The sequence below is a fragment of the Pan troglodytes genome, chromosome 13 (assembly GCF_028858775.2).
Source record: "Pan troglodytes isolate AG18354 chromosome 13, NHGRI_mPanTro3-v2.0_pri, whole genome shotgun sequence".
Classification (NCBI taxonomy): Eukaryota; Metazoa; Chordata; class Mammalia; order Primates; family Hominidae; genus Pan; species Pan troglodytes.
In genome coordinates, this window is record NC_072411.2 from 139520146 (window position 1) to 139545270 (window position 25125).

At 47.2% G+C, this 25125-nt stretch overlaps 1 protein-coding gene across 1 annotated transcript in view; it reads right to left on the bottom strand.

The window, feature by feature from the left end:
* Positions 1-25125, bottom strand: part of COL6A3 (collagen type VI alpha 3 chain) — a 90178-nt gene that overhangs the window by 23339 nt on the left and 41714 nt on the right. Inside the window, exons 9-31 of the mRNA XM_001153544.7 lie at positions 24326-24931; positions 21156-21770; positions 19279-19878; positions 18290-18627; positions 16954-17032; positions 15858-16003; positions 14341-14433; positions 13722-13775; positions 12690-12761; positions 11963-11989; positions 11807-11851; positions 11636-11689; positions 11122-11184; positions 10415-10480; positions 9938-9991; positions 7485-7520; positions 5937-5999; positions 5118-5180; positions 3728-3790; positions 2724-2786; positions 1189-1239; positions 925-960; positions 383-445 (exon numbers count right to left, since the gene is read on the bottom strand). Coding sequence (XP_001153544.4) covers positions 383-445; positions 925-960; positions 1189-1239; positions 2724-2786; positions 3728-3790; positions 5118-5180; positions 5937-5999; positions 7485-7520; positions 9938-9991; positions 10415-10480; positions 11122-11184; positions 11636-11689; positions 11807-11851; positions 11963-11989; positions 12690-12761; positions 13722-13775; positions 14341-14433; positions 15858-16003; positions 16954-17032; positions 18290-18627; positions 19279-19878; positions 21156-21770; positions 24326-24931 — 3350 coding nt within the window. The remainder of the gene's footprint in view (positions 1-382; positions 446-924; positions 961-1188; positions 1240-2723; positions 2787-3727; positions 3791-5117; positions 5181-5936; positions 6000-7484; positions 7521-9937; positions 9992-10414; positions 10481-11121; positions 11185-11635; positions 11690-11806; positions 11852-11962; positions 11990-12689; positions 12762-13721; positions 13776-14340; positions 14434-15857; positions 16004-16953; positions 17033-18289; positions 18628-19278; positions 19879-21155; positions 21771-24325; positions 24932-25125) is intronic.

Here is a 25125-nt window from a genome sequence, read left to right on the forward strand (position 1 = left end):
TCAGAAGCAGTTGCCATGCCTCATTCACTCCCATTGCCTGGCCGACTGGGTGGGTATGGCCCAAAGTGACTGCACAGACTTCCCAGTCACCCATAATGAGATTGGAGAGTGTAGGTGGGTGCTGTGCCTGGAGTGAGCTGGGCTGGCGACCCTGGAGGTGAGTTGGAGGAAGAGGAATACACCTACAGGAGGAGAGCCATGGACCACAGCCATGGTGGCACCCTGAGGACATTGGTCTGGGGCTCAGGATTCCCTTCCTTCCACCCTGTGCTATCCCTGGCCAGGGTGCAAGTGAAGGATAATTGTCAAAGCCTCAGCAGTTAATCACATTGAGACATACGTTCTCATTCCTCACCTGCAGCCAAGGCCCACGCAAACTTACCCTTCGGCCTCTGATGCCTTTGGGTCCTGTTGTTCCATTTAGCCCAGGCTCGCCTGGGTTACCCTGGGAAGAAAGCCAAGAAGTGGCACAGTAAGCTCTGGAACAGAAGATCTCACTGAGGGTCCGTGGGGTAAGACATCCAGGAGACGTGTGGGTCACACTTTTCCAGGGCAGCCAAGTGGTTAGCTTTGATTCACTTTTCCAGTGGGTTACTACTATATTTGTGGTATTTGCAGATGGTCTTAATTTAATTAATCAGTAATGATACTATCATGTAGGTTATAGCATTTCACAGCTTACAGAGTACTTTGATTGCAGCATATTTTATTTAAATCTCATAAACACCAGGACAAGTATGTATCATGACCTCCACTTGACAGATGAGAGAGTATTTTAGGGAAGGAAGGGTCTTTCTCAGGGTAGCCCAGTTAACTGAGTGGCTGACCCAAGACTAATGCCAAGATATTCTGATTCTCAGTCCATGGACATACCAGAGCCATCCCAAAATCATGATGATGCTTCACCGACCAGGGATTATTTACCTTTGGTCCTGGGTATCCAGGGAATCCTCTTTCTCCCTATAAAGGAAAAATAGATTATTTAATACTTGATTCTAATTTAAATTCATCTAAAATAAATGGACCTTGAAAGAAAGAAATGTCTGCTGAGTCATCAAAAGAAAACACTCACTCAAATACAAAGACAATTTTTAAAGAAATAATTCTTTTAAAACACAACACATCAGAAGTTGTCCTTGGAGCCTCCTGGCAGCAAGGACGCTTGGATAATCCTCAGCAGATACGTACTTTTTTGCCTCTGCGCCCTTCACTGCCAACTCCGTCTCTCCCGTCATCTCCCTAAGAGTGGGAAAGAGATGTGACTATAGGTCGCCATGCCTGGCACACCATAACCACCGTCTCTGCCCTGCCGCTGCCCCCGAGAAGTGGATCCTTGAGCTCCTGAAATGTTTGCAGACTAAGGCACAGGAGTAGGCATACTTCCCACTCCTGTCCTATCCTCCAAGTGTGAACAAGACCATTTCTGTAGGCGGTGGGCTCAAAGGACTCCCGTAGCAAAATGGCACTGGCAGACTAACATAGAAAGAACTGCTGGTTGCTTTTGGTAAAGATTCTGTTTGGATGTAGAATCAAAGACTCGTCAACCCCAAGAATCTTAGAATTGACAGGAATCTTGATGGTTACTTTGATTCTATGCATCCATAAGTCTTTGATTCTACTTCAAAACCAAAACACTGAACTCCATCTCTCAGGCCCAGGTCATATTCCCCCTCCCCATATCCCTTCCCTTCCTTCCAAGTCATCACCCCTAGACCCCCTCCTTTCCAACACCTCCCCCCAGCATGCTCAGATCTGTTCCTGTTGCTCTCTCATGAGGAGCATTCAGAACTGGACGTCATTAATTATGAATCAGAAGAATCAGAAGAATTTGTGTGAATTGTACATTACTATCTCTAACATATGTAGGAATTGCCACTTAGTTAATTTACAGTTTTCAACAGATATCAACAACTAGAGATCTGTTGACCCAAATTAATAGAAACAGAATCAGGAAGAGATTTCCTTCAATGGTTTGAAGTCTGATTTTTTCCCTGTGCTTCTGAGATTAAAAGTAATACAAACAGATTCGTTTTTAAACTTCAGTTAGTTGAAAAGACAAAAATGAAAGAAAGAAAAATATTTTGATGCTTGGAATTAAAACAGTCAGATCAACCTGGTCCTTTTATAGAGTGCTTAGGTGCCATGACTCCTTTTGGAAAAAGTCACAATGGACCGTAGATTTCTTTATTCTTTTGTAACGTAGAAATGTACATTACAAAATTATTGTTGGTGAGTTCTTGGGGCATTTTTAAATAGCATTTAAAAAATGAGTTACTGAGGTAATAATTTCTATTCCTAAGATGTCTCATTCAAAAGAAATTGTTTCCATCTGGACTGAGACCTAATCAAATCCAATTCCATTTTAACCCAAATGACATTTACTTCTTTGCAGAAAAGCTTCATCTAGTTATGCTTGCAAAGCATTTGCGGGACCTAAGATGAAGGTGGTTTAAGCTTCATTAGCCTCTACATTCTCTTGTATCAGGAAAAACACAGGGGAAAAAATGTCTCTCCCCACGGCCCGCCCCACCTCTCTACCCCTGCCAATAAAATAAAACTTGTTAAATTAATTTGCCATGGATGAGCAAGTTTCAGCATTTCCAGCCGTATCCCCAATAATACAAGAAGCAAGGCTCATCTTTATTTGGAACCCTCTCCTGGCTTCCTGCACCTTCCAGCAAAGAGTCAGCGACAGCCTGACCCCAAGCGCGCTGTGACCTTACCGTCTCCCCACGAGGGCCCCGGTTCCCGATTCCTCCTTTTGGTCCTGGCTCTCCGGGCTCACCCTAGACATGAGAAACATGGCTGAGACCCTGTGGCCTGAGGCTGGCTGAGACCCTGTGGCCTGAGGCTGGCTTACAGTGTGATGCCAAGCCATGCTTTTGCTCTAGGTAAGGGTGCTGCAACATGCTGACTTCACCTTTGAGATTTCGGTGGAATGATTTTCTAAATTGCAACATTCATGTGCAAATTCCTGGAAAAGAATCCAGGAGGGTTTGTGTTTGTCCTTTTCACCAGCGTGGCATGGGGGACGGGCTGATGAGAAGAGAGAGTAACAGCTGGGAGAAGAAGGCACGGAAGGTGGTGGGCATTGAGCCCAGCATAAAACCCCAAAACACTCTCCAGGCAGAGACCATCGTGGATTCACAGGAAATCATTTCTTTTACAGAGAACATGCAGTCTTTTCGGACTGGTTATGACAAATTGTAATTTATCTCAAAGCGAAAGGAGGTTCTCAGGCAGCCTTCATACAGCAGACTTGCTGTTATCCAGGACAGTCAGGGTCGGGGCTCTCGGATGATCTAAATGTGATTAGCTGAGCCGCTGTGCGTGCACTGCCCACGTTTAAAGACTGCTCGTTCCATATTATACTGAAACTGTACCAAGCACTGCCCGGCTGCTCTGACGGCTCAGAGGGTGCTGCACTATTGGCACAAGCCAAGCAAGAGAGGAGCAGAAAACCTGGCAGCTGATGGAGGGCTGTGGCCAGGAGAAAGCCAGCCCTCTGAGCAGAGATGGTTGGTGGCAGGGATGGTGGTGGGAATTATGGTGGGGATTGTTGGGGGACAATGATTCCACTGGCCAAGCCGCGATCAACAGGGGAGGCTGGAGTGGGAACCAGTAGTACTGAAGAGGAGGGACAGACAGACTGACCAAAGAGGGAGAGGGGCATGTGTGCCTGGCTGGTCCCTGTCCTCAGGAAAGCTCTACCTTTCTAAAGACAAACCTTTCTTCCCAGGGGACCGGTTCTGCCTCGTTCTCCAGGAGCACCAGCGGCACCTCCGCTTCCCTGGAGCAGGAGGGGAGGAATGGGTCAGTCAAGTGGCCAACCGTCCAGGCAGATTGGTCTCTGAAACCTGACTCTCCCCTGCATGGAAGTCAGAGCCTGCCAGGGGCATGGGACCTGTCCCGCCTGCAAATCCCAAGCACTCAGCTCTGAGCACGGGGCTACGGACTCAAATATAAACATGCACAGAAATGGCATGCACAAATGTAAAACATGAGTATTACCTCTCAGTGCCAGTTTTCACAAATTAATGCATGTTGCAGTTATTAATGTACATATCCTAGGTTCCTGACAGGACGGCAAGCTCCCAGATTTTATGTGACTTTATTCTGCCTCCCTTTTCACACCCTCACAGTGAGCACCTGGTACATATGGGTATGTTAAAGCCTGTTAGGTGAATGAATAAACTGATGGATGAAATTAACTCTTAAAATGTGGTACAGTCTACCCAGCCCAGAAATAACGTAAAAGAGATGGTGAAAAAGTGCAAATTAATAAATGTTTCTGGAGCTACTGGATAACTATTTGAATAGCTTTGCATCTATACCATCTTAAATTGTTGATTAATTACAAGTTAAGTAAATGTTTTTTAAAAACGTCTAAAGATATGTATTTATCAGCTTTCAAGCTAGAGAAGGACTTTCTAAGCAAGTTCTTGCCTGCTTCCACCATAAAATATTTTTGTACATTTATGTAGCAACATATTGAGCTCGTTACCAGTTTATTAGTCATTTTTTGGTAATAAATGATAGGATGCCTCCCTCAATATCATCTCAGACATGAGGGAAACCCGAATACGTAATTCCGTGACACCTGATCCTAGCCCAGCAATGACAGTGTGTCTCTGCTCATCATTGCTGATAGCTGCATTGCAAGATAACATCTGCGGTCACAGCAAGTTTAAGGGCCATCTTCTGTGCTGAACTCATGGGTGAACTTGAGGCACTCACTATACAAAATACATAAGCACAAGGGGCTATCTCCAGGGACCAAAGGTGAAACACCTTGCAGAATCTAAGCATTTTGGTAGATTTACATTTTCCAGGATTCCATCCTGAGGCATATCCCCTGATTTCCACCCAGGGACACTTGGAAGGAGCAGAATTGAGACTTAGAGGCCCGTGGAGCACCAAAAAAGGAAACTCTTACTTTCTTGGGGTGAAGTAGCCAGTCACTGCAAGGCCTGAGGTTAAATCTGGGGGTTTTGTTGCCAAAGAGGAGAGCTAAAGGGAGGTCTGTCTACAATAGCATCATCCGTGAAACTCTCAGCCTGCTTGGCAATGTGCCCTCTGTTCAGCTACAGAGGGGGCTGGTATTAGGACAGGCTTACCCGAGGTCCAGAAATGCCTTGTTCTCCTATCAGCCCTGGAGGACCGGCAGGACCAGCTGGGCCCTGAGGAAGGAAAAGACCATCGTGAGTGCTAATGAGGTGACTTTCCATGAGAAGCCTCTGCATGGCATCTGCCCATCCCACAGGGCCTGGAACCTCACTTCTGCTGGCCAAAAACGGCCACCAAAACCCACAATTCTCCTGTCTTAGCTGCAGTAGCAGCTGCCTCAATCCAGAACGTGAATAGGCAAGTGAGCTTAAAATGTATACAAGCAACAAGCATTCAGACAAAAACGTGTAGGAGAATCTTCACAGAAGCATCATTCACAATTGCCAGAAGGCGGAAACAACCTAAATCTCCATCAACCAATGAGTGGATAAACAAAGTGTGCTGTAGCCACACAACAGAGTATCCTTCCACCATGTAAAGGAATGAAGTGCTTCTACATGCTGCAATGTGGATGAAGCTCAAGAACATGATGCTCCGTCAAGCCACACACACAAAGCTGCCTAGTAAGTGATTCCATTTATACAAAATATCCATAGTGGGCAAATCCATAAAGAGAGAGAGATTAGTGGTTGCCAGGGACTCGGGGTGGAGGGTGATGGGGAGTGACCGCTAATGGGTACAGGTCTCCTTCGAGACTGTGTTTTGAACCTAGATAGAGGTGATGATTGCACAGCATTGTGGAAGTACTAAATGCCACTGGATTGTTCACTTTAAAATGGTTAACTTTCCGGATATCAATGCCACCCAATCACTTTTTAAATGATTTGTGAAATATCAGAGAGCACACAGTCACACACGGGAGCACTCACCTGTGCACCTCTGGTCCCCTGCTCTCCCTCAAAGCCCGGCTGGCCAGGACCGCCCTTGTTGCCCTTTGAAATAAGAGAAGATGCAGGGAGGAGTCAGGATGGTTCCTGTCAACGTCAGCTCTTTGCTCTACAGTCATTTCTGGGCCAGGGACTTGGAAAGCAACCAGGGAAAACTCAGCTCTTCCAGAGGTAACAGATGATCAAAGCGGTAACCCCAGGCGAGACACTAAACACAGGAGCCAGCTGTCTCCCTGCACTTCTACAATTGTTCCTCACTCTTGCCTCACCTCTCCTCGGACAGCTTTGTGAAACAGGGATCATTTAGACCTAAAGCAGAGGACCGAGACACCGGGAAGTTGCGGGTTGCTGATGGCCAGATAGGTGGGCACGTTCTGGAAGAGGCGCCCACCTGGGACACTACTGCCTCAATCATGTTTCCTGCACTTGGACCCCAAGTCCCCACTGGGCACCATTTTCTCTAGACTCTGCAGAAGAGGCTGTTTAAGGAGACGGCTGACAGAGCCTCGGGAGCCATGACAGCCCAAGGAGGATGAAAGAAAAATAAATCTCAGAACCCCAAAATCGCTAAGCCAAAGGGAAAAGTCAAGCTGGGAACTGCATCAGACAGAGCTGCCTCCCATTCTGTTCTTAAATAAGATAGCTACAAAGAATTTTTTCTTTTTTTTTGAGATGGAGTTTCACTCTAGTTGCCCAGGCTGGAGTGCAGTGGCATGATCTTGGCTCACTGCAACCTCTGCCTCCCGGGTTCAAGTGATTCTCTTGCCTCAGGCTCCTGAGTAGCTGGGATTACAAGCTTACAAGCATGCACCACCACGCCTGGCTATTTTGTATTTTTAGTAGAGACAGGGTTTCTCCATATTGGTCAGGCTAGCCTCGAACTCCCAACCTCAGGTGATCCGCCTGTCTCAGCCTCCCAGAGTGCTGGGATTACAGGCGTCAGCCACTGTCCTGGCCAGATTTTTTTTTTTTTAAGCTGCATACCTCCCTCACATTCTGCCCACAGGGAAATTCCTTGTGGACAAAGGACAGACAGAACTGAAAGTCATCCCTCTGCTCATGGGAGACAAAGGCATATCCAATTGCTTCCTTCACCTTATTTTTCACTAAGCCTAACTAAGGCATAGGTGACTGTTCTGGTAAACTGTGTATTCAGTGAAAGGCTAATCAGAGACTCAAAAGAATGCTACCTTTTGTCTCTTATCTACCTATGACCTGGAAGCCTCCTCGAGTTGTCCCACCTTTCTGGACCGAACCAATGTATATCTCACACATATTGATTGATGTCTCATGTCTCCCTAAAATGTGTAAAACCAAGCTGTGCCCCGAACACCTTGGGCAGGTGTCATCAGGGCCTCCTGAGGCTGTGTCATGGGCATGTCTTTAACCTTGGCGAAATAAACTTTCTAAATTGATTGGTATCTGTCTCCGAAGCTTTGGGTTCACAGGAGAGAGTGTTTTTCACTCCTGGGCTGGGCGGCATCTGGGCTGTTTGAAGAGAGTCTCCAGGGGGCACTGCATGAGGCTCACCTTAGCTCCGGGGGGTCCCCTTCGGCCAAAGCCACCCTGTGGAAGAAAAAGTCCCACAAACTGTGAGGGGGAGCATGGGACGCTGGGCATGGGGCCTAGAGCTCTTTCAGACTTCACCCTCTTATTCTGCGGTTACTCAGGGGAATCTTCCCAAGCACCCACATCGTGCCAAGAACCAGAAACCACGCCTCATCAGCCCTGGGGAAACTTGCACACACAGACACCCTTCCTCCACCCTCATCCGGGTGAAGTTTTGCTTCCTTGCTGCTCCTGTTAATCACGCAATGGAAGTTTTGAGAATTACTGCAGACTTGCCAAGCAAAATAATGACTCCTTTTGGCTGCACGATCCCAGCCAGTTTCAAATGAGGAATATGAAAAGGAATGTCAACCTGTCTATTTTTCTTCCACCTTCCCAACTGTACTGAGAAGTCATGAAATACGTTAATTATAATGGAAGGGAGTCCCAGGTTCTCCAAGTGATCCCGGCCAAACACAACACACACTCGGTTAAGTAAAATATCTGAAGTGCACACATGTGCACCTAAACGTCTCGTGTACTTAGGTAGGGCTCACAACTTGGCAACATCTTCCTGGATGCTCCAGAGGTGACCTTTAGTTCAAACATGTGGGCTTACTTCACAAGTAATCCATTAATTTCCACCTCAAAATTGTTTCCTCGGCAGTAGAAAGGTTTGGGGTGGGACTTTATGAATGTCCCAGGCGGTCTTTGCAAAGTTAGGGTTGGTGTTGCAGAGGCTGTGACCGACTAGCTCTGTTGTGGGGCTCAGTCATCTGCTACATCAACCTAGGAACCTCACTCTCCACTTCCAATGGAGCAGCCCAGTGATCTGCGGTGACCAGTTTGCCATTATTCGCTGTAATGCCACCTGCTTCAGCAGAAGATCTTGGCCACCTTCCATGGAAAATTTGAGACAAGGGGACACTGTTCTCCTCTACAAAGCAACAATCTGGCCTGGCCCCTCCCAAAAGAGACATGCTAGAGTTCCATGAGAGTCCAGCAGCACTCAGTGATACATTGCTCAGGCCAGAGGCCGCCTGTGGAGACTCTAGAAAGGGGATGTAGGCATGCTGAAGCCCAGTGGGAGGGACACATTTCAGCTTGGCCTGAGCCTGGCACTGTGGTCCTAAGGGAAGGGATACCAGGCCATTAGACCACAAAAGGAAGAACTGAGTCCTCAAGAGCCCGTGACTGAAACCGAATTCAAATCCAGTTTCTACCTTGTGTGTAGAATTGAAATTAATTGTATGAACTACTCAATTTTAAGTCATTTCATGAAACCAAGTTTTGGCTCTGCTCACACGCTGAGTTGTAATAGCCCACTGTAGCATTTGATGAGTATTTCTTCTTTTTCATTATATAGCTTCTTTTTCATTATATAGCATTATTCAAAAATAATGCTCACTTCCAAGCAGTTGATCCAGGTCTTTACAATTTATTAAAAATAAATAAATAAATAGTGCTCAAACATTTTAAAATGATATTTTCAAAATTTCTATTTTCTTCTGAATTTTCAAAGCAAAATGATGCCCATAGTCCATCATTTGATTTTGGTGAGTCGCTCCTTTTGAAAGCCCCTCACCCCAGCGAACTCTACTGGCCCAAGTGCTGGGGCCGAACGAGCCACTGCCCCTCAGGGCGTGGCTGAGGGCCCAGTTCCCAGCACCCAGCCCCAGCTTGCAGCCTTTGTGCTCTGTTCATTTCTGAGCAGAGACCTCCCCTAGGCGCCCACCAGCATCCTGAATTTCCTCTGAGAGGTTACAAACTTCTACACCACTGCCTCCCTGAGCAGGGGTCTTCTCCCAGCTACAAGGCAGACGCTGTCTGTGCCTGAGGACCCTGGAAGCTTTTGGTTGGCTTCAGAAAGATCATTCACATCACTTTGACTTTAGCATTTATTCAACAAGACTGAGGATTAGGCATACAAGGAGCTATTCTGCCACAGACATTTCTGAAATGTCTTGAAATTGCAAGATGCAATACGCCAGAAAAAGAAGAAATCTAGTTTTGTTATTTCACTTGCAGCATCCCCCCAAAAACCCACAGATAATTACAAAAACAACAAATCCACAACTCCCTCAGCCTTCTTGCCCCTTATTCCCTCCCTCCCCCAGTATTAGGATTTCCATTTGGGTTTCTTAAATATTTAGTTGGATCAAACCTGGCCCGATATTTGAAAGTAGCAAAGATATTATTTTTAAAAGCATCTGTTCAGTATGTTCTTGGGGAGAGCAAGAATTGGGGAGAGAGAAGAGATGAAGCACCAAGGAAATTATAAGAATGAAAATAAATTGGAGTAACGACCGTTTCAGAAATCCTTTTACATTCACCCAGTGCAGAGCTGTGGACTAACCATGCACCAGGTCATGTTGGGCAGATCTTATGGCACTAAGAATTGTCACAGAGCCCCCCAAAGCCCTAATGGCACTCACATTCTTCCCAGTTTCTCCAGGTCCTCCAGGTACTCCATCTCTCCCTGGGACACCCTGGTGGGGCAAAATTAGCATGAGATTCTCATCTGCAGAGAAGAATGTCTAGCTCTGAAATGCTGCACAAGACATTGCAGGGAAAGGGGTCGATTCACAGAGGAAGAGCCCGTCTGCAGGACAGTTGCACACTTTGCAGGATGCACCGGACTTCAGTACACTCCCACCTCTACAAGCCTTTGGCTTAACAAGCACCTTCCGTAAATATCTAAGGGCACAGATTCTGCTGAGAAGCCCCACTTGGCAAGGGTCACTCTGGTTCCCCACGGAGACTTCCTTCACGGGGACTCTGCTGCTAATCTTAGGCTACGCTGCAGTGTTAAAGGCCACGTCTTTGGCCTCTGTGGCTGCTGATGAGCCGAGAAGTGTGTCCTTTCTCTTGCCCTCAGTACAGGGAGAGTCTAGGAATGTGCAGCACCTTACCATGGGGCCGAGGTCACCGGTTTCTCCTTTGGGTCCTCTCTCCTGGCTGTCTTGTCCTGGGTTACCCTGAAAGCAACATGGGAAAGGGAAATGAGCCACATATGGAAGGAAAGCAGCTGCCACTGGACTGGATGGTCAGGGAAATATTAGCAAGGACCTGCATGCAAGGCTTCGAGGGACAAGCCCTTCGGCCACAACCCATCCAGGTAACATCCATGCAGGTCTTACGAAACCCAATCACGGGATCAGCAAAGCACTCTTAGCCCCAAACAGGTGCAATGGTTCTTCCCCAGGGAGGAGGATGCCCCAGGCTCACTCTTGCTTATCCTTGGCCACAGAGGCAGGATGGACTGGAAGAAGAGGCGAGCTTGTACTGCTCATTTGCTTAAACGTTTTACAGAGACACAAAATGAGAAAAGCTGCAAACTCTTCTCTTTTCCAAAAGCAAATTTGAAGTGCCCTGATACCACATTTTTGGAAACTTCTCAGATATTTGTATAACAGGACTTGCAAATGATTATCTGGTTAGCAAGAGAACCAACACATCTCCCCAAACCCCCAAACTGCAAGAAAAAGACAAAGCACATATTTTATCAACATGTTTTAAAGCAATTTCAAAAGTAGAATTCTTCCTTTCATCCGCCTTTCCCAACAACCCTCTTCCCCAGGCTCAGGTCTGAAATCGTCAATAAAGAAATCTTCTTTACCGGGTCCCCTCGAATCCCGACATCTCCTCTTTCTCCTTTCTCTCCTCGAGGTCCTTTATCACCCTAAAGAAAAAGCACAAGTGGATGCTAAAAACTAGATGTTTCCATTTTTATCTCACCCTAAAAATCACATTCTTCAATTCATAAATCTTAACTAGAACAATGTTTACAATTTACTCATTCACCATGAAGGCAAATTCACTTCCACGTATTTTTCATTCGTTTAGTAAATCCATGAATATTTATTGGGGACCCACTTTGTGCCAGGCACTGGAGATTTATTTATAACAAAACAAACTCAGTCCCTGCCCTATGGGATGTGATCTCGAAACAAGAAAATGTACTGTAATGTGTCAGAGCTGAGAGGGGATGTAATGGGTGCACTCACAGGGGAGGTCAGGGAAGGCTGCCTGGAGGAAGCGGGCTTGATGTATATGAGGAAAGAAAGTAACTATTCCCTAAATGAAATGTTTATATTCTTTCCATAATAGCACCACCGTGGAAATACACCTACCCTTCTTCCAGGATTCCCTTTCTCTCCAGAAGAACCAGGCAATCCTTTGTCTCCCTGCCAAAGACAAGGATTAAAGGTCACACCTGCTGCAATTTCTATCACAGACTGAGTTGTTAGTTTCTGGAATCTTCAGAACCAAAAGCAGTTTGGACTTAGAGTAAAATCACTTACATCTTCACCATCCAGACCATCCAGTCCAATTTCTCCTACTTCGCCCTAAGAGGGAATAAGGCGGACAGGTAAGTATAGAAAGCTATTCTGGCAAAGGAAGAAATGAGAAATACTGGGAGAGTTTTCCATTTGTAAAACAAAACCAAGCTTGCATACCTTCTCTCCTGGGAATCCCCGAGAGCCCTAGAAGGCAAGGGGATAGGGGAAGCATTAGCTTTTCCTGCAGGGCTGGTCCCTCGGGCAGAAGAGGCCAAGGGCTGTTCCCCCACTCCACCCCATTTGAATGTTGCAGTGTCTGAAAATTTAATATTAGAGTCCCACCCCTTTGGATTCCTCTCTCACCACCACGTGCGATGTTTTAAAACTAAAACTAGAACTGAATGCTTGGGTGGTCTTGGCTCCCTGGGCCGGCGGGGGTGGGCCCCAAAACCCAGGGCAAGGAGCTGACTTTGTAACTTTGCAGCCCTTCCCTTCAGCACCTGCCTTCAAACTTCAGCAAACAGAGAAGCAAGTTCACCAGCCTTCAACCCACCTGCTGTCCTCTCACTCCACTCCCTTCCCTGACTGCTCCCACGGTCCAGGGCTGGGGCCGTGGGCACCAGCCTCCCCTCCACCCTGGCCCATGTTCTCCCCTTGTGAGGGTTTCCTGGCTTCTTCATGTTTCCATAGGAAACTATTTCTCCATTCTCAGGCTCCCCACCAGCTGCAGCCCCTGCTCCTGAACCCACCCTGCTCAGAACTGCCTTCCAATGAGAGGTCACGGGCTGCTGAATGCTGAGGTCAAGAAGCCTGGACCAGCGGCCTCCCTCCCTGGCAGCATCTGGAGAAACTGCGAGTCACCTGACCCCTCCCCACGCTAGCAACCCCATCACCCACGCCTCACCTTTACTCCTCTCTGGCCCGGGCAGCCCTGGAAACCTTGAGTGCCGTTCACACCAGGCGGACCACGCTCACCCTGTTGTGAGAGACAAAGGCATTTTGCAAGCTGGAGCCCTTCATCACCCTTTCTCTGCCGGGCTTGCAGCAGCGTGAAGGGTACTGTGAACAGCATGCAGCAGAAAGCAGATTTCACCATGGGGAACGCCAATCGAGGCTACGTGAGCCAGGGAGCCTCTTGGGCCCCTGCATGAGGCCTGGCCTGGAACCTGCAGTTTCCCTGAAGGGAATGAGATCTGGGAGGGTAGCAGCGCAGACAGCACTGCCCTGTGGGGCAAGGGTGAGTGGCCCCCAGCACTGTGTCTCTGTGGGTGCTGAATCCCAGGAAGACCCACTGGGCTGACAGCTCCTCCAAGTGATGCTTGATTCCCAGTTCTCTAGCCGAGCCCTGCCGGCTGGGCCCTGGTGACCACACTGTTCCTCGTGAGCCCCTCTGTCCCCTATCCCAGGGCTGGACCTTGATCTAAGGTCCCAAAGCTCCCCAGACAGGCGTCTGTCCCGGGCATTGCTCCCATGGACCCTGCTACTGGGGTCTGTCCATCCCCAAGACCCTCGGACACTGATGATCTGATCCAGCAACATCCCCTCCAGGGACTACCCTTAACGGGGTAACCCTACAGCCCTGGTGAGGTCTCCTGCTGTGTCCCTGCCCCTCAGCTCACTCCCATCTCTACTTCCATGTCTTAATCTAGTAGATACTGGGTGTGCAAATTCGGTGTCCCTCTGGCTCAGAAACCAATTAATCCCTCCTTCTGAAACAGAGTAAGAACAAATCCCACCCTTCAGGCCCACATTTGTCATACTTCAATTATCGTACTTAGACATCCGGGCAAAGTTGTTAAGAAAAGTATAAATTAATTTTTCTCCCAAAGGGAAAGCCATCAGCAACTGAACAAATGATGAAATCCACAATGCAATCCCAATGGGTAAGGATCAAGGAGGGGGTGAAATTTTAGGGACTAAAACAATTTTTACTTACGGGCCCACCCTCATCACCAGGATAGCCTCGGTAGCCGTCTTCTCCAGGAATACCCTGAAACAGAGTAAATCGGGTCCTCTGTTTAATCCTGTGGTCTTCTTTGCTCTAGAGTAAGAATCCCTGTGGTCCCCCTTCATTTGGCAGAGCAGCACTAAAACTCAGCATGGCTTTCCCTGTTACTGCTTTTCCCCTCAGTACACCATGTCACGATTCTCTCTATCAGGATCTCTAAGGCTCCTGCTCTGCCAAGAAAGCCTGTTAGTTCCTACTGACTCAGAGCAAATGCTATGAGTTCCAGCTGCCATTCGCAGCCAGGCTGCTGTCAGGGACGCCAGCTGCCTTTAACATTACTTTATGAAATGAAGGACCAAGATGTTAAAGCACAGATCCCCTTATCCTGTGCAAAAGGAGGGTCCCGCCTGAACCATCTTCACTGGAACAGGCCCCAGCAGAACAGCACGCGGGTCTGCCCCTCAGAGCTCCTCCTTCTAACATAAGAAATGGTCTCTCGTCTCCTCCTTCATCTCCACACTCTTCTGTTAGAGAAATTACCCCACCAAAGTAATGTCGGGCTTCTGACACCTCATCTCAGGCGTGGGCAAGGGTAAAGCCACCGTACCTTTGGCCCAATGCTGCCGATGGGCCCGCGGTCTCCCCTCTGCCCAGAGCACTTGCAAGGAACCCCACAGCAAGCTTTCTCGGCAATGTTGTCCTACCAAAAGGAAGAGAAACCAAATGTTCAGATCTCAAGAAATGCCCAGCAGAAAATCATAAATGCGCTTTAAGGGTCAAAATCGGATGCATGGGGGTTTCACGGTGTGAGATGAAGTCCCTCCAGGTGACATTTGCTGGACGACTGACGATATGATAGAAATTGCCAGCGAAGTCAGGAGGGCCCAGCTCCTGGCGGTCGGGGTGCAGATGGGAGGTCACCAATGGGAAAGTAAAGAACAACCAAAGTAAGATAGATCTTATCCACAATATCACTGCAGGCTGGACCTTATTTCTAGAAGTTTCCATCATCAGATCTTAACTATAACTTACATATGTTCCAGTTCCAAAGTGCAAAGCCAAGCAAATGGCAGATGGCCAAGACTGAAGGTGGTTCCAGAACAGATATCCATGACCACCCTTCCTTGGAACCAGGGTGAGAGTCATGGGATATGGTACCAGCCCAGAAAGAGGCTTCCAGAGCAGCCATGGTGGGAGCAGGCACAAGTGGTCCTGGCCTCGGAGCCACAAGCTTCTCAACTCCAGGTCACACAGACACCCTCTACATTCTCATCCCATCTGGCCCCTGACCTTATGTGGGAAAGGGCATGCCCAAATACATTTCCATCTGCTAAACTAATGGTGGGCACATGCACTTTCTTCCAATGAGCTTCCAAGAGCTTTCCCTTTCTCCCATATCCCAGATTTGTGAGCTAACTCAACCTACTTCCACTAGGAAAAAAATCCTGATTCTAGCCCTGCAAAGAAGTATGGAAGAAAGGAAGGAGCCAGGTCCATTCCTCCCATTCTCGTAGCCACAGTCCACTGTTGCTACCACCAAAGAATCTCTGAGTTTGCAGCTCAGCCCCACATCTTCCAAAAGCTCCATCCCCAGTCTAAACCCAGGAGGTCACACCTCCAGCTGAGAGAGGTTGGCCCTGGGGAGAATGAGGAAGCCTCAGAGGGAGCTTCATTGACACAGAGGGAAACTAGGGAGGGCAATTAAAGCACTTCTCCACCCAGAAACAGCCTTTCTTTTCCTGCATGTTGTCTTTATCATGCAAGATTTCAGATGCTGTTGACATGGTTTCCAATGGGAGGATGGACAATCTCGATGGTTTGCAACCCAGCAATGGTGTTAAAAGAGGCCGTTGCTAAGGGAGCAGAGAAAATGCTAAGGCCACAACCTCAGCGCGCCCAGGATCCCCTTCCAGCTCGCTGGATTTCCAGTGATTTGCTATCTCCATTTCCAGATTCACATGTGTTATGGCAACAAGGCAGTTCCCAAGTGAATTAAATAAATTTAACTATCTACCAAGGCCCCACCCTCCCATTCACCTGCTGATAATTAACTTCATTCTCTTGAAATGCCAAAAGGTGTGTTATCTACACTGGTCTGCGGATAAAGACATAAAAAAAACTCACAAGCTGCTCCGCTAGTTCATAATCCAAGTCCAGCAAGTTAAGCCTCAGGGGCCTGTCATACATAAACCCTCGCCCAAACTCCAGATGCATTAGCCGCTCCAAGTTGGCCACTCGTTCAAGGCCCACCAGGATCAAGGCACGGACTCCTGCAAAGAAAGACACATTTAATACAGCTCACCTAGGCGCGTGGAAAATGCAATGTCCTTTTTTCCTGACTACATTTTTAAAGAAAACTTCAGCGTAAAATTTAGCTTTTAACTTAAATATATTTAATCAAGTTTATTGGCTACTCTGAATTGTTGAAATACTCAAACTTTGGACTCTGCTGAATAATTGTTTCCGGTATGTCAATAACTAAACCTATTACTAAAAATATAGGAAGTGGCATCCATGAAGTGTATTCATGCATGAGTTCTCAAACTCAGGCCCTCTGTAACATGAGTATGCTGTGGGAAGTATTGAAATACTAACACCTCCGAAATCAGATAATAGCAGCCTCATCTCCATTGCTTGGGAAAAGTAAGCTAATAAATAGAACGTTCTTAGGATAAATTACACCTCTGTAATGGCATCCACTTTCTGATAGTCAGTGCTAGCAAACGCCAAAGCAAGTGAAGAGTCAAAGATCACATCTGATAACAGGCATGGCTGTCACCTTATGTTTGGTACGTCATTGCTTACATTATTTTCTTTGTATTATTTGGGTGTAGTGTTATTAAATGTTGAACTGTGATAACTGCAAACCAAAAATAGAACAATGTATTTTTATTAGTAATTAATTCCTAGTTTATATGATGAAGTTAAGTGAATCAATATTTCATGATCTTTTGCAAAAGCATCATGCTTTCTGAACATTCTACCACCTGAACAGCCACAACACAGCAGTAAAGCTGTCTAAGTACAGAAAGAATTTTTGTTAGCTCCATCCCACAGCTCCAAGCAGGTGATGAAGGGCCACGACGCTGGGAGGAAGAGTCTCCCAAGACACGCTGCTCCCTTGGGGCACTGCATTAGCAGAGAGGTTTCTCTCCAGCAGAGCAGTACACCCCGCCTCACCAGGGTTTACTTGTCATATTTAGAAAGCCTTGGCACCTACCTTCTTGGCGGAGGTTCTCAGATGCTCTGTGTAAATCAGCCAGATCTCCGTCTGCTCCATCAGTAAAATGAATGACCACCTGCAGATAAGAGAGCTGTCAAATCCCAGGAAAACTAAAAAGGAGTGTTGCAGACTGCTGATAGAAAACTGAGAGACTCGCTGTCTCAAACCCTTCATTTTACACTTAAGGAAACTGAGGGCCCAAGTTGAGGAATGATTACCCATGTTCACAAGACTTTGATATTGCACTTAAAATGGAGGAGTATATTTGAGTGCTTAATTTATTTAAAAAAAGACAAGCAGCAATGACAATAAAAACAATTTATCTCATTCTCATATTTCTAAGATGTAGTTTCTGCAAATCATATGCATATGTGTGCATGCATGTGTGCGTGCATGTGTGTGCATGTGTGTGGGTACATATGTGTGTGTATGGGTGCATTGTGTGTGCACATGTGTGTGTGCATGTGTGGGTGTGTGGGTGTACATGTGTGTGGGTGCGTATGAGTGTGCATGTGTATGGATGCATGTGCGTGCACGTGTGTGGGTGCATGTCTGTGGGTGCATGTGCGTGTGTGCATGTGTGCATGTGTTATGGGCTAAATTGTGTCCCCTCAAAATTTGTATGTTAAGTCCTAAACCCCAGTACCGTAAGAATGGGACTGTATTTGGAGATAGGGTCTTTAAAGAGGTAATCAAGGTTAATGAGGTCTTTAGAGTGAACCCTAATCTAGTATGACTGATGTCCTTTTAGAAGAGGAGATTTGGACACAGACATGCACAGAGAGAAAGCCATGTGGAGACACAGGGAGAAGACCCCTGCCTACAAGCCAAGCAGAGAAGACTCAGGGGAAACAGCCCTGCCGACACCTCGAGGATGTCAAGCCTCCAAGACTGTGAGAAAATAAATGTCTGTTCCAAAAGCCCGCCAGGCTGTAGTACTTCATGATGATCCCTAGCAAACTCACATGGTGTGTGTCTACACAATATATATGCATGTATATACACACATGCATGCATGCACACATACACACAGAGAAATGAAAGTGGAGAACATACCTGACTGGACTATAATTAAACATAAATCAATCACAAATTCAACTCATTCAAGTTAAACTACTGATTTCCTGGATTCTTTTAGAGCTTATGTAAGACTACCAAAATGAGGAAGACAGTACATGACATTAGATCAGTTAATAACTAAGAGATTTTCCATATAGACACTAACAACCCAGTGAAACATGAAGAGGATTTAACTTGGGGGAAGGGCTTCCTCCTTTCCAGTAAAAATCTGGAAATTTCCCAGGGAGCACCTGAACCAACTGGCCCCACAGACCTTCACGCTGTCCGGCGAGGACTGTCTGAACTTGTTCAGGTAGACCTTCAGGGTGTCCTCCGTGAGGACGTAGGGGTGCTGGCTGCGCATGTTCCGGAACTTCTCGAGCATCTCTGGCTGGTACTCGTCAAAGTCAAAGGCCTCCACCGGGCCCGAGGGCGTGTTGGCCACCACTGACACACGCACAGTGGGTGAGCGGCCACCGCTGCAGCTGACCCTGTGCATCTGGCTGATTCTGTTCAAGATGGCGTCCACCTTGGACTCGAAGCCCTTCTGGGCCACAAAAACATTCTGGTCTCTAGAACCATCAAACCCCAGAATCACATCCAGATTACAAGCTGGAAAAGAGAAATGCAGGTGATGAGTTCTCAGCTGGGGCTGAGGAGATGAACTCTACTTATACCAGCAATAGGGACAACCCAGGCAGAGGACCAGGGCATCGCACTCGAGTGCAAAATGAGATCCTGTGTGTGTGAGCTTTGAGAAGCAATTCGATCCACCCCTCTCACAGAGAGAAATGAGGGTAGCTGTTAGGTGCCAAATAGTAAGCTATTTTAAAAAGTCAGCTTTGTTGGTGGTGTTAATTAACTTTGGTGTGATGATACACCATTGGTGTTTAGATGCACCCCAAGTTTGTGCTTTAAATTAAAAGCACTTGAAAATCAAATATTCTGATCTCAAATACTTGATCTAATAAATCTATAATTAGACACAGGAATCAATAAATCTGAATTGTTTGAGGGATTAAGGAATAGGGGAGAAAAGTAAATCTTATAAAAGCAAAATATGACAGACTTCTACTCTTGTCTTGGAAGAACGCCCTAGGTAGTGGTGAGGTGGGTGTCAGGACCAGTCCCAGTGGGTATAAGTAAATGTATGAAGCTACCAAATGCCTAAGGACTCCAGAGGTCAGCACCAGGGACCAGACAGCTAAAGAGGCACAAATGTCAACAGGAAAGGATGGAAAATATGCACATAATGGGAGTTACCTTTGGCAGCATCAGTTACACCAGGGCAAAGGGTTTCATGCATCGCATCATGCAAAGTTTCCAAAACTTGCTCGCTCAGTTCGGACAGCTCCTGGACGTTGCCCACGCGGAACGCTGTGGCGCTGTTGGACGCTATCTTTCCAACCTCCTCCGAGTCGATATTCCTCACTCCAACAGCAAACACTTTGACCCCCCTCTGGGTGAGGGCCAGGCTCACATCCTGTGCATCTTCCACCGACTTTCCTCCCGTGATCACAAAGGCAATCTGAGGGACCCGCTGGTCCAGGCGGCTGCCTGCCTCAGGCACAAAGTGGTTTACACGCAGGTGCTCAAGGCCCACCTTAGTGTTGGCGTGTCTTCCCCCTTTGTAGACCACTTTGTTGATGGCGTCAATAATCTGCCTCTTGGTGGAGAAGTCCTTCAGGAAGAATTCGTCAGTGGGGTCAGAGTTGTACTGGACAAGCCCCACTTGGATGGAGTCGCCATCTTCATAAACTGTGTCCACTATTTCAGACACAAAACGAAGCACTTCCTGGAAACTGTCCCTCCTGAAGTTGATGGAACCATCCAACAGGAACACAATGTCTGCTTTCTTCTTCTCTAGAAGTGATTAAAGTGAAAATAAGGAGAGATTAGGTTTCCAGACCCAGAACATAAATACACAAAAGGTAAAATTAAATAACTGAAATAAGACATTCCTAATAATTTATTCACAGTGAAACCTTCACTCAAATCCATGCCTCTTTAGCCTGTAGTTCCTGAATTTGCAGCTTCCAAACATGCTAAATACAAGAAGATGAATGATAAATCTTCTAAACAAAAAGGAAAGGAGAAAAATTATTTGATGTCACACTCTGTGAAAACTCAGTGACAGAGAACTTCAGTTATCCCGTGCAAAATGGCATTGTGACAAGAATTCAGTAGGGACCTGGCTTTGACATTTGTGATCTCAGGTGTTTTACAAAATGCCACTAGAACTTTCCTTTGTGGTCAAGAATTTTAAATGGTTCCTGGAAGTGAAGAGATGTGTGTTAGGGGCAAAGCAAGGAAGGACTGGGAGAAACAGATTGGAAAATAGGAAGAGACCCCTTAACTTTTGGATGATGGTCTGAGAGCTTTGTAGGAGCTGGCTGAATATCAGTGGTGTGGAGGGTAATTTCTTGATTATAATTAAGCAACTGAGACTGGAGTAGAGAGGAGAAAGGATGAGACACAGTGTGAGGGATGTGAGATGTGCCACAGGCAGCCTGGTAGGGAGCAGTGAGCTAGGGAAACAGGCATACTGCTCCCCTTTGAAGAAACAACCCTAATGGTTTGCTTCAGATGTCTACATGGCAATTACTTGGAGGAGGGACAAAGAAAAATATGGGCTGGTGGAGAGATCCACTTTGCTTTTGCAGCCCCAAAGGCGAGAACCAGGAGCACGGGGTAGAAGCTGAGGTGGACGACTGCAAGTCTTCCAGGAAGGTGCTCCCTGATGGTCCCACCAGGCCAAGGAATGAGGGGACCTGGACTATATTGGGCATCTGGCCAGTAGGCATGGGCCAACTTCGAAGTCATGTTCAGTGGGCCATGGACTGGCTGATTTCAAAGATGCCATCCTATTCTGAGAGCCAATGAGTTTGTAATTATCTCAGTGCAACACTACAGAACCTTTCAATGGGGCTATGATTAGTCTCAGGAGTGATGGAAGATCAATAATATGCTTCCTTCTGCAATTTCAATGGAACTACTTTTCCAGTATTTAATTTCTAATATTATCTGAAGAAACAACCCAGAGAGAAGAAAATTATTAAAAATGACTACTGATTACTTTTTTAACTAAAAAAAAAAATGTTGATGTCACACTCTGTAGTCATGGGTCACACAGTGCATACCTGGCCGTGAAGGAGGAGGGGTGTCCACCCCTGGAGGTGCAGGAGTGGCTGCGGAGGGTCCAAACGAGTTCATGATCCTTTCTTCTATGTTGGGAAGCTCTCTGAACTCTCGCACTGTGAAGACCAGTCTGGGGTCATTGGTGATGGTCTGCAGCTCTGTTCTGTCGATGTTCCGGTCTCCTACCCCTAAACTCACAATGCCCGAGGAACGGATCACCTGGGCGAACCTGGACACGTCGTCCTGGGATTTTCCACCCAGGACCAGGACCAGGTGTTGGGGCACCCCGTCTTCTATGCGACTCCCCGCAGACTTAACAAAGAGGTTTCTTGCCACAAATTCGAGAGCCTTGCCAGTGTTCAGTGGGGACCCCCCTCTGAGCCTCAGGCGCCGTATGGCATCCAGCACCGGGGCCTGGGATCTGTAGGTCTTCAGATAGAATTCTGGGAAGACATCATTGCTGAACTGCACGACCCCAACTCTCACTTTACTGGGGCCGATGTTGAGTCTTCGAACAATCCTGCTAACAAAATCTCGAATATGTGCAAAGCCATCTGGCCTAACTCCCTCAGAGCTGTCGATCAGAAAGACGATGTCTGCAGCATCACTCTCAACTGCTGCAGATCAAAGAAGAAAAAGGGAAACATTCAGTGTGTAAGTAGCCCTCACCCAGGTTTGGTGTGCACCTTGCACCATAATCCTAATCAACCTTAAGATTATATCCCAAGATGCCTGTGTTGTTTGTATCTCGGGCTTTTTGAAATTAGCCGTTAAAAATTGGACCTTTTACACCAAAACAATTTCTGCTCCTTAAAATATTTGAAGTTATCCAAAACATGTCTTTCTGAATTTACTCTATTTAAATTTTGGCATTGTGGTCTGGGTTACTACTGATTTCTAAAATGTAAGCAACATTTAGAAATCAATCTTGGGCTACCATAATCTACAGAATCATGAACTGTTGCTACCAGAAGAGACCAAGGCCACTGGGATCTATATCTTTGTTGTACAAGAAGAGAAACAGCTGAGGCCAAAGGTTCTCGCCTTGTCCAAGGCCATCACTTAGCAAGTGAGACCCCTGAGGAGCCCAACACCATCCCAGCATGCGGCCCAGTCTCAGCCCATGGGGGCAGGGTACATATAACACAGTGCCATATCCAAGGGGTCACATTAATGCTCCCCAGGCATTTGTGCCCTTGTATTTCCTTTTTGCTCACACATCTCTAGCATTTATATGAAGTTTTTATTTTTCACTATTATTCCTCTGTTTCCTTTTCTTTCTTTTTTTTTTTTTTTTCTGAGACATGGTCTCTTTCTATCTCCCAGGCTGGAGTGCAGTTGCACAGTCAGAGCTCACTGCAGCCTTGACCTCCCAGGCTCAAGCAATCCTCCCTCCTTATCCTCCAAGTAGCTGGAACTACAGACATGAACCACCATGCCCGTGCCTTTATTTTTTAAATTTCATTAAAAATTTTTTTTTTATTTTTTGAGATGAGGGTCTCACTGTGTTGCCCAGGCTGTTCTTGAACTCCTGGGCCCAAGTGATCCTCCTGCCTCAGCCTCCCAAAGTGCTGGAATTATAGGCATGAGCCGCCATGCCCAGCTTCCCCCACCCACCCTGACTCATTTTCTTTACATTAGCGCATTTTTAAAAATATTTAATTCTATTAAATAACTGGTTTAATTTTTTTTTTTTTTAGATGGAGTCTTGCTCTGTCGCCCAGGCTGGAGTGCAGTGGCACGATCTCGGCTCACTGCAACCTCTGCCTCCCAGGTTCAAGTGATTCATCTGCCTCAGCCTCCCGAGTAGCTGGGACTACAGGTGTGTGCCACCACACCCAGCTAATTTTTGTATTTTGAGTAGAGATGGGGTTTCACCATATTGACCAGGCTGGTCTTGAACTCCTGGCCTCGTGATCAGCCCACCTCGGCCTCCCAAAGTGCTGGGATTACAGGCGTGAGCCACCGCGCCCAGCCTAGTGCATTTTTAACAATAAAATTAATCAAAAGATCCTGAGAAAGATGAGCCACATTTTCCTATTAGTTAGAATTTTAGGTACTCCTCAGATGCTATTTTATTAAACTTGTATGTTGCTACTCCACACATTTCAACCTGCCCTTTGCCTCATACACAATTGGGCAATTTACAGTGTAAATGCAGCATAGTGGAAGCTGAGCAGCTCTTGTGATGGAGCTGTTTAAGAAAGAGAGAATCAGCCCCTGCACTGGGGAGCTGGTCCAGCACACATGGCCTTGGGGTTCTCCTGTTGAGCACACATGATCTCACAGAATCCCCACAACAGACAAGGCTACTCTGTGATCACAATGGGGCAAGATGAAAATGAGACCACATTGTAACCCTATCTGAACACAGACAAAAAGAAAAACATGGTGCAAACCACAAAAAGGACAAAAACACCCCCTGTCCTGGTTAATAAGAGTGACTGCTCTTCTCTACCAATCTATACCAAGGCCATCCTGCTTCTAGGTAAGACTTAAGATACAGCTACAGAATCACCTCCACGTCTTGACAACATCCAATCCAGGCCACAGTTCCATTTCTTTAAGCCTTCCACAAAATGACCTGCCACTAGCTCAAGTCCCCCCAGTCCTTCCGGCCACCCTCCTATGGAGATGCCCCCATGCTTTGCCACGGTATGCATTCTCCCTGGATGCCATGAGCAATAGACCCAACTTGTTCAGTCGCAGGTGTGTCCTGGTGGGGTCTGGCTGGTGGGCATGAAGAACATAAAGGTGCTGGGCGCGGTGTCTCAGGCCTGTAATCCCAGCACTTTGGGAGGCCGCAGCAGGTGGATCACTTGAGCTCAGGGGCTTGAGACCAGCCTGGCCAACATGGCGAAACCCCGTCTCCACAAAAAATACAAAAATTAGCCGGGCGTGGTGGTATGAACCTGTAGTCCTAGCTACTGAGGAGGCTGAAGTGGGAGGTTGGCTGGATCCCAGAAGGCAGAGGTTAAAATGAGTTATGATCATGCCACTGCACTCCAGCCTGGACGACAGAGCCAGACCCTGTCTCAAAATAAAAAACCATAAAGGTAAAGGCATACAACCTTTATTTTAATTTAATTTATTATGAGTACCATGGCCTTTGAGCCTGTTATTTTTCATATGGAAAATGCTCCAAGGAGAACCTCCGACGCCCCCATCTCACCTGGAGGTGGATAGCGAGTGCTGGCTAAGAGCTTCTGGATCTGCTCTGAGGTCAGGGTCGTGATGGGCGTCAGCAGTTTCTGCTCCAGGCTGGGCAGCTCCCGGAAGGTGCTCACCGAGAACACATATTCGGGGCTCAGCGAGATCTTCACCAGCTCCTCCTGGTCTGCGTTCCTGGCGATCGTGAAAGGGGCCACGCCAAACTGCTTGAGCTCCACCGCCGGGTCGTCCACCTCATCGTCAGACTTTCCGGACGAGATGAGGACCAGGAACTGCGGGACGCCCTCTTCAATGCGGCTCCCCAGGGGCCTCTTGAAGATGTTCCTGGACACGTACTCCAGGGCGCTGCCCACGTTGATCTGCCGCCCTCCCTTGGGCCTCAGCCGCTGCACCGCGTTCTGCACTTCATCCTTGCTGGAATGGGCGTTCAGCAGGAACTCCACCTTGGGGTCATCGCTGAACTGGATGACGGCCACCCGGGTGGTGTCAAAGCCCACGTCCAGGTAGTCAACCAGCCTCTCTATGAGGGTGCGAATGTACTGGAACTCAGGCCCGGCACTTTGGGACCCATCGATGAGAAAGACCACGTCCCTCTTGCCGCCAACACCTGCGAAACAAATGTGAGCATGGCTTCACCTTCATCGTCACCAAATTCTTAGCGTTCATGAGCCACCGCCCAGTTTGTCATGGATTCACAGGCAGGGGATCCTAACACCACTGTTAAAAGTCCAAGAAGTGGGAGTCCTGGGCATTTCAGTGTTTACACATCAGAGAGAAGGGGAGCAAAGGATGAAAAACCCG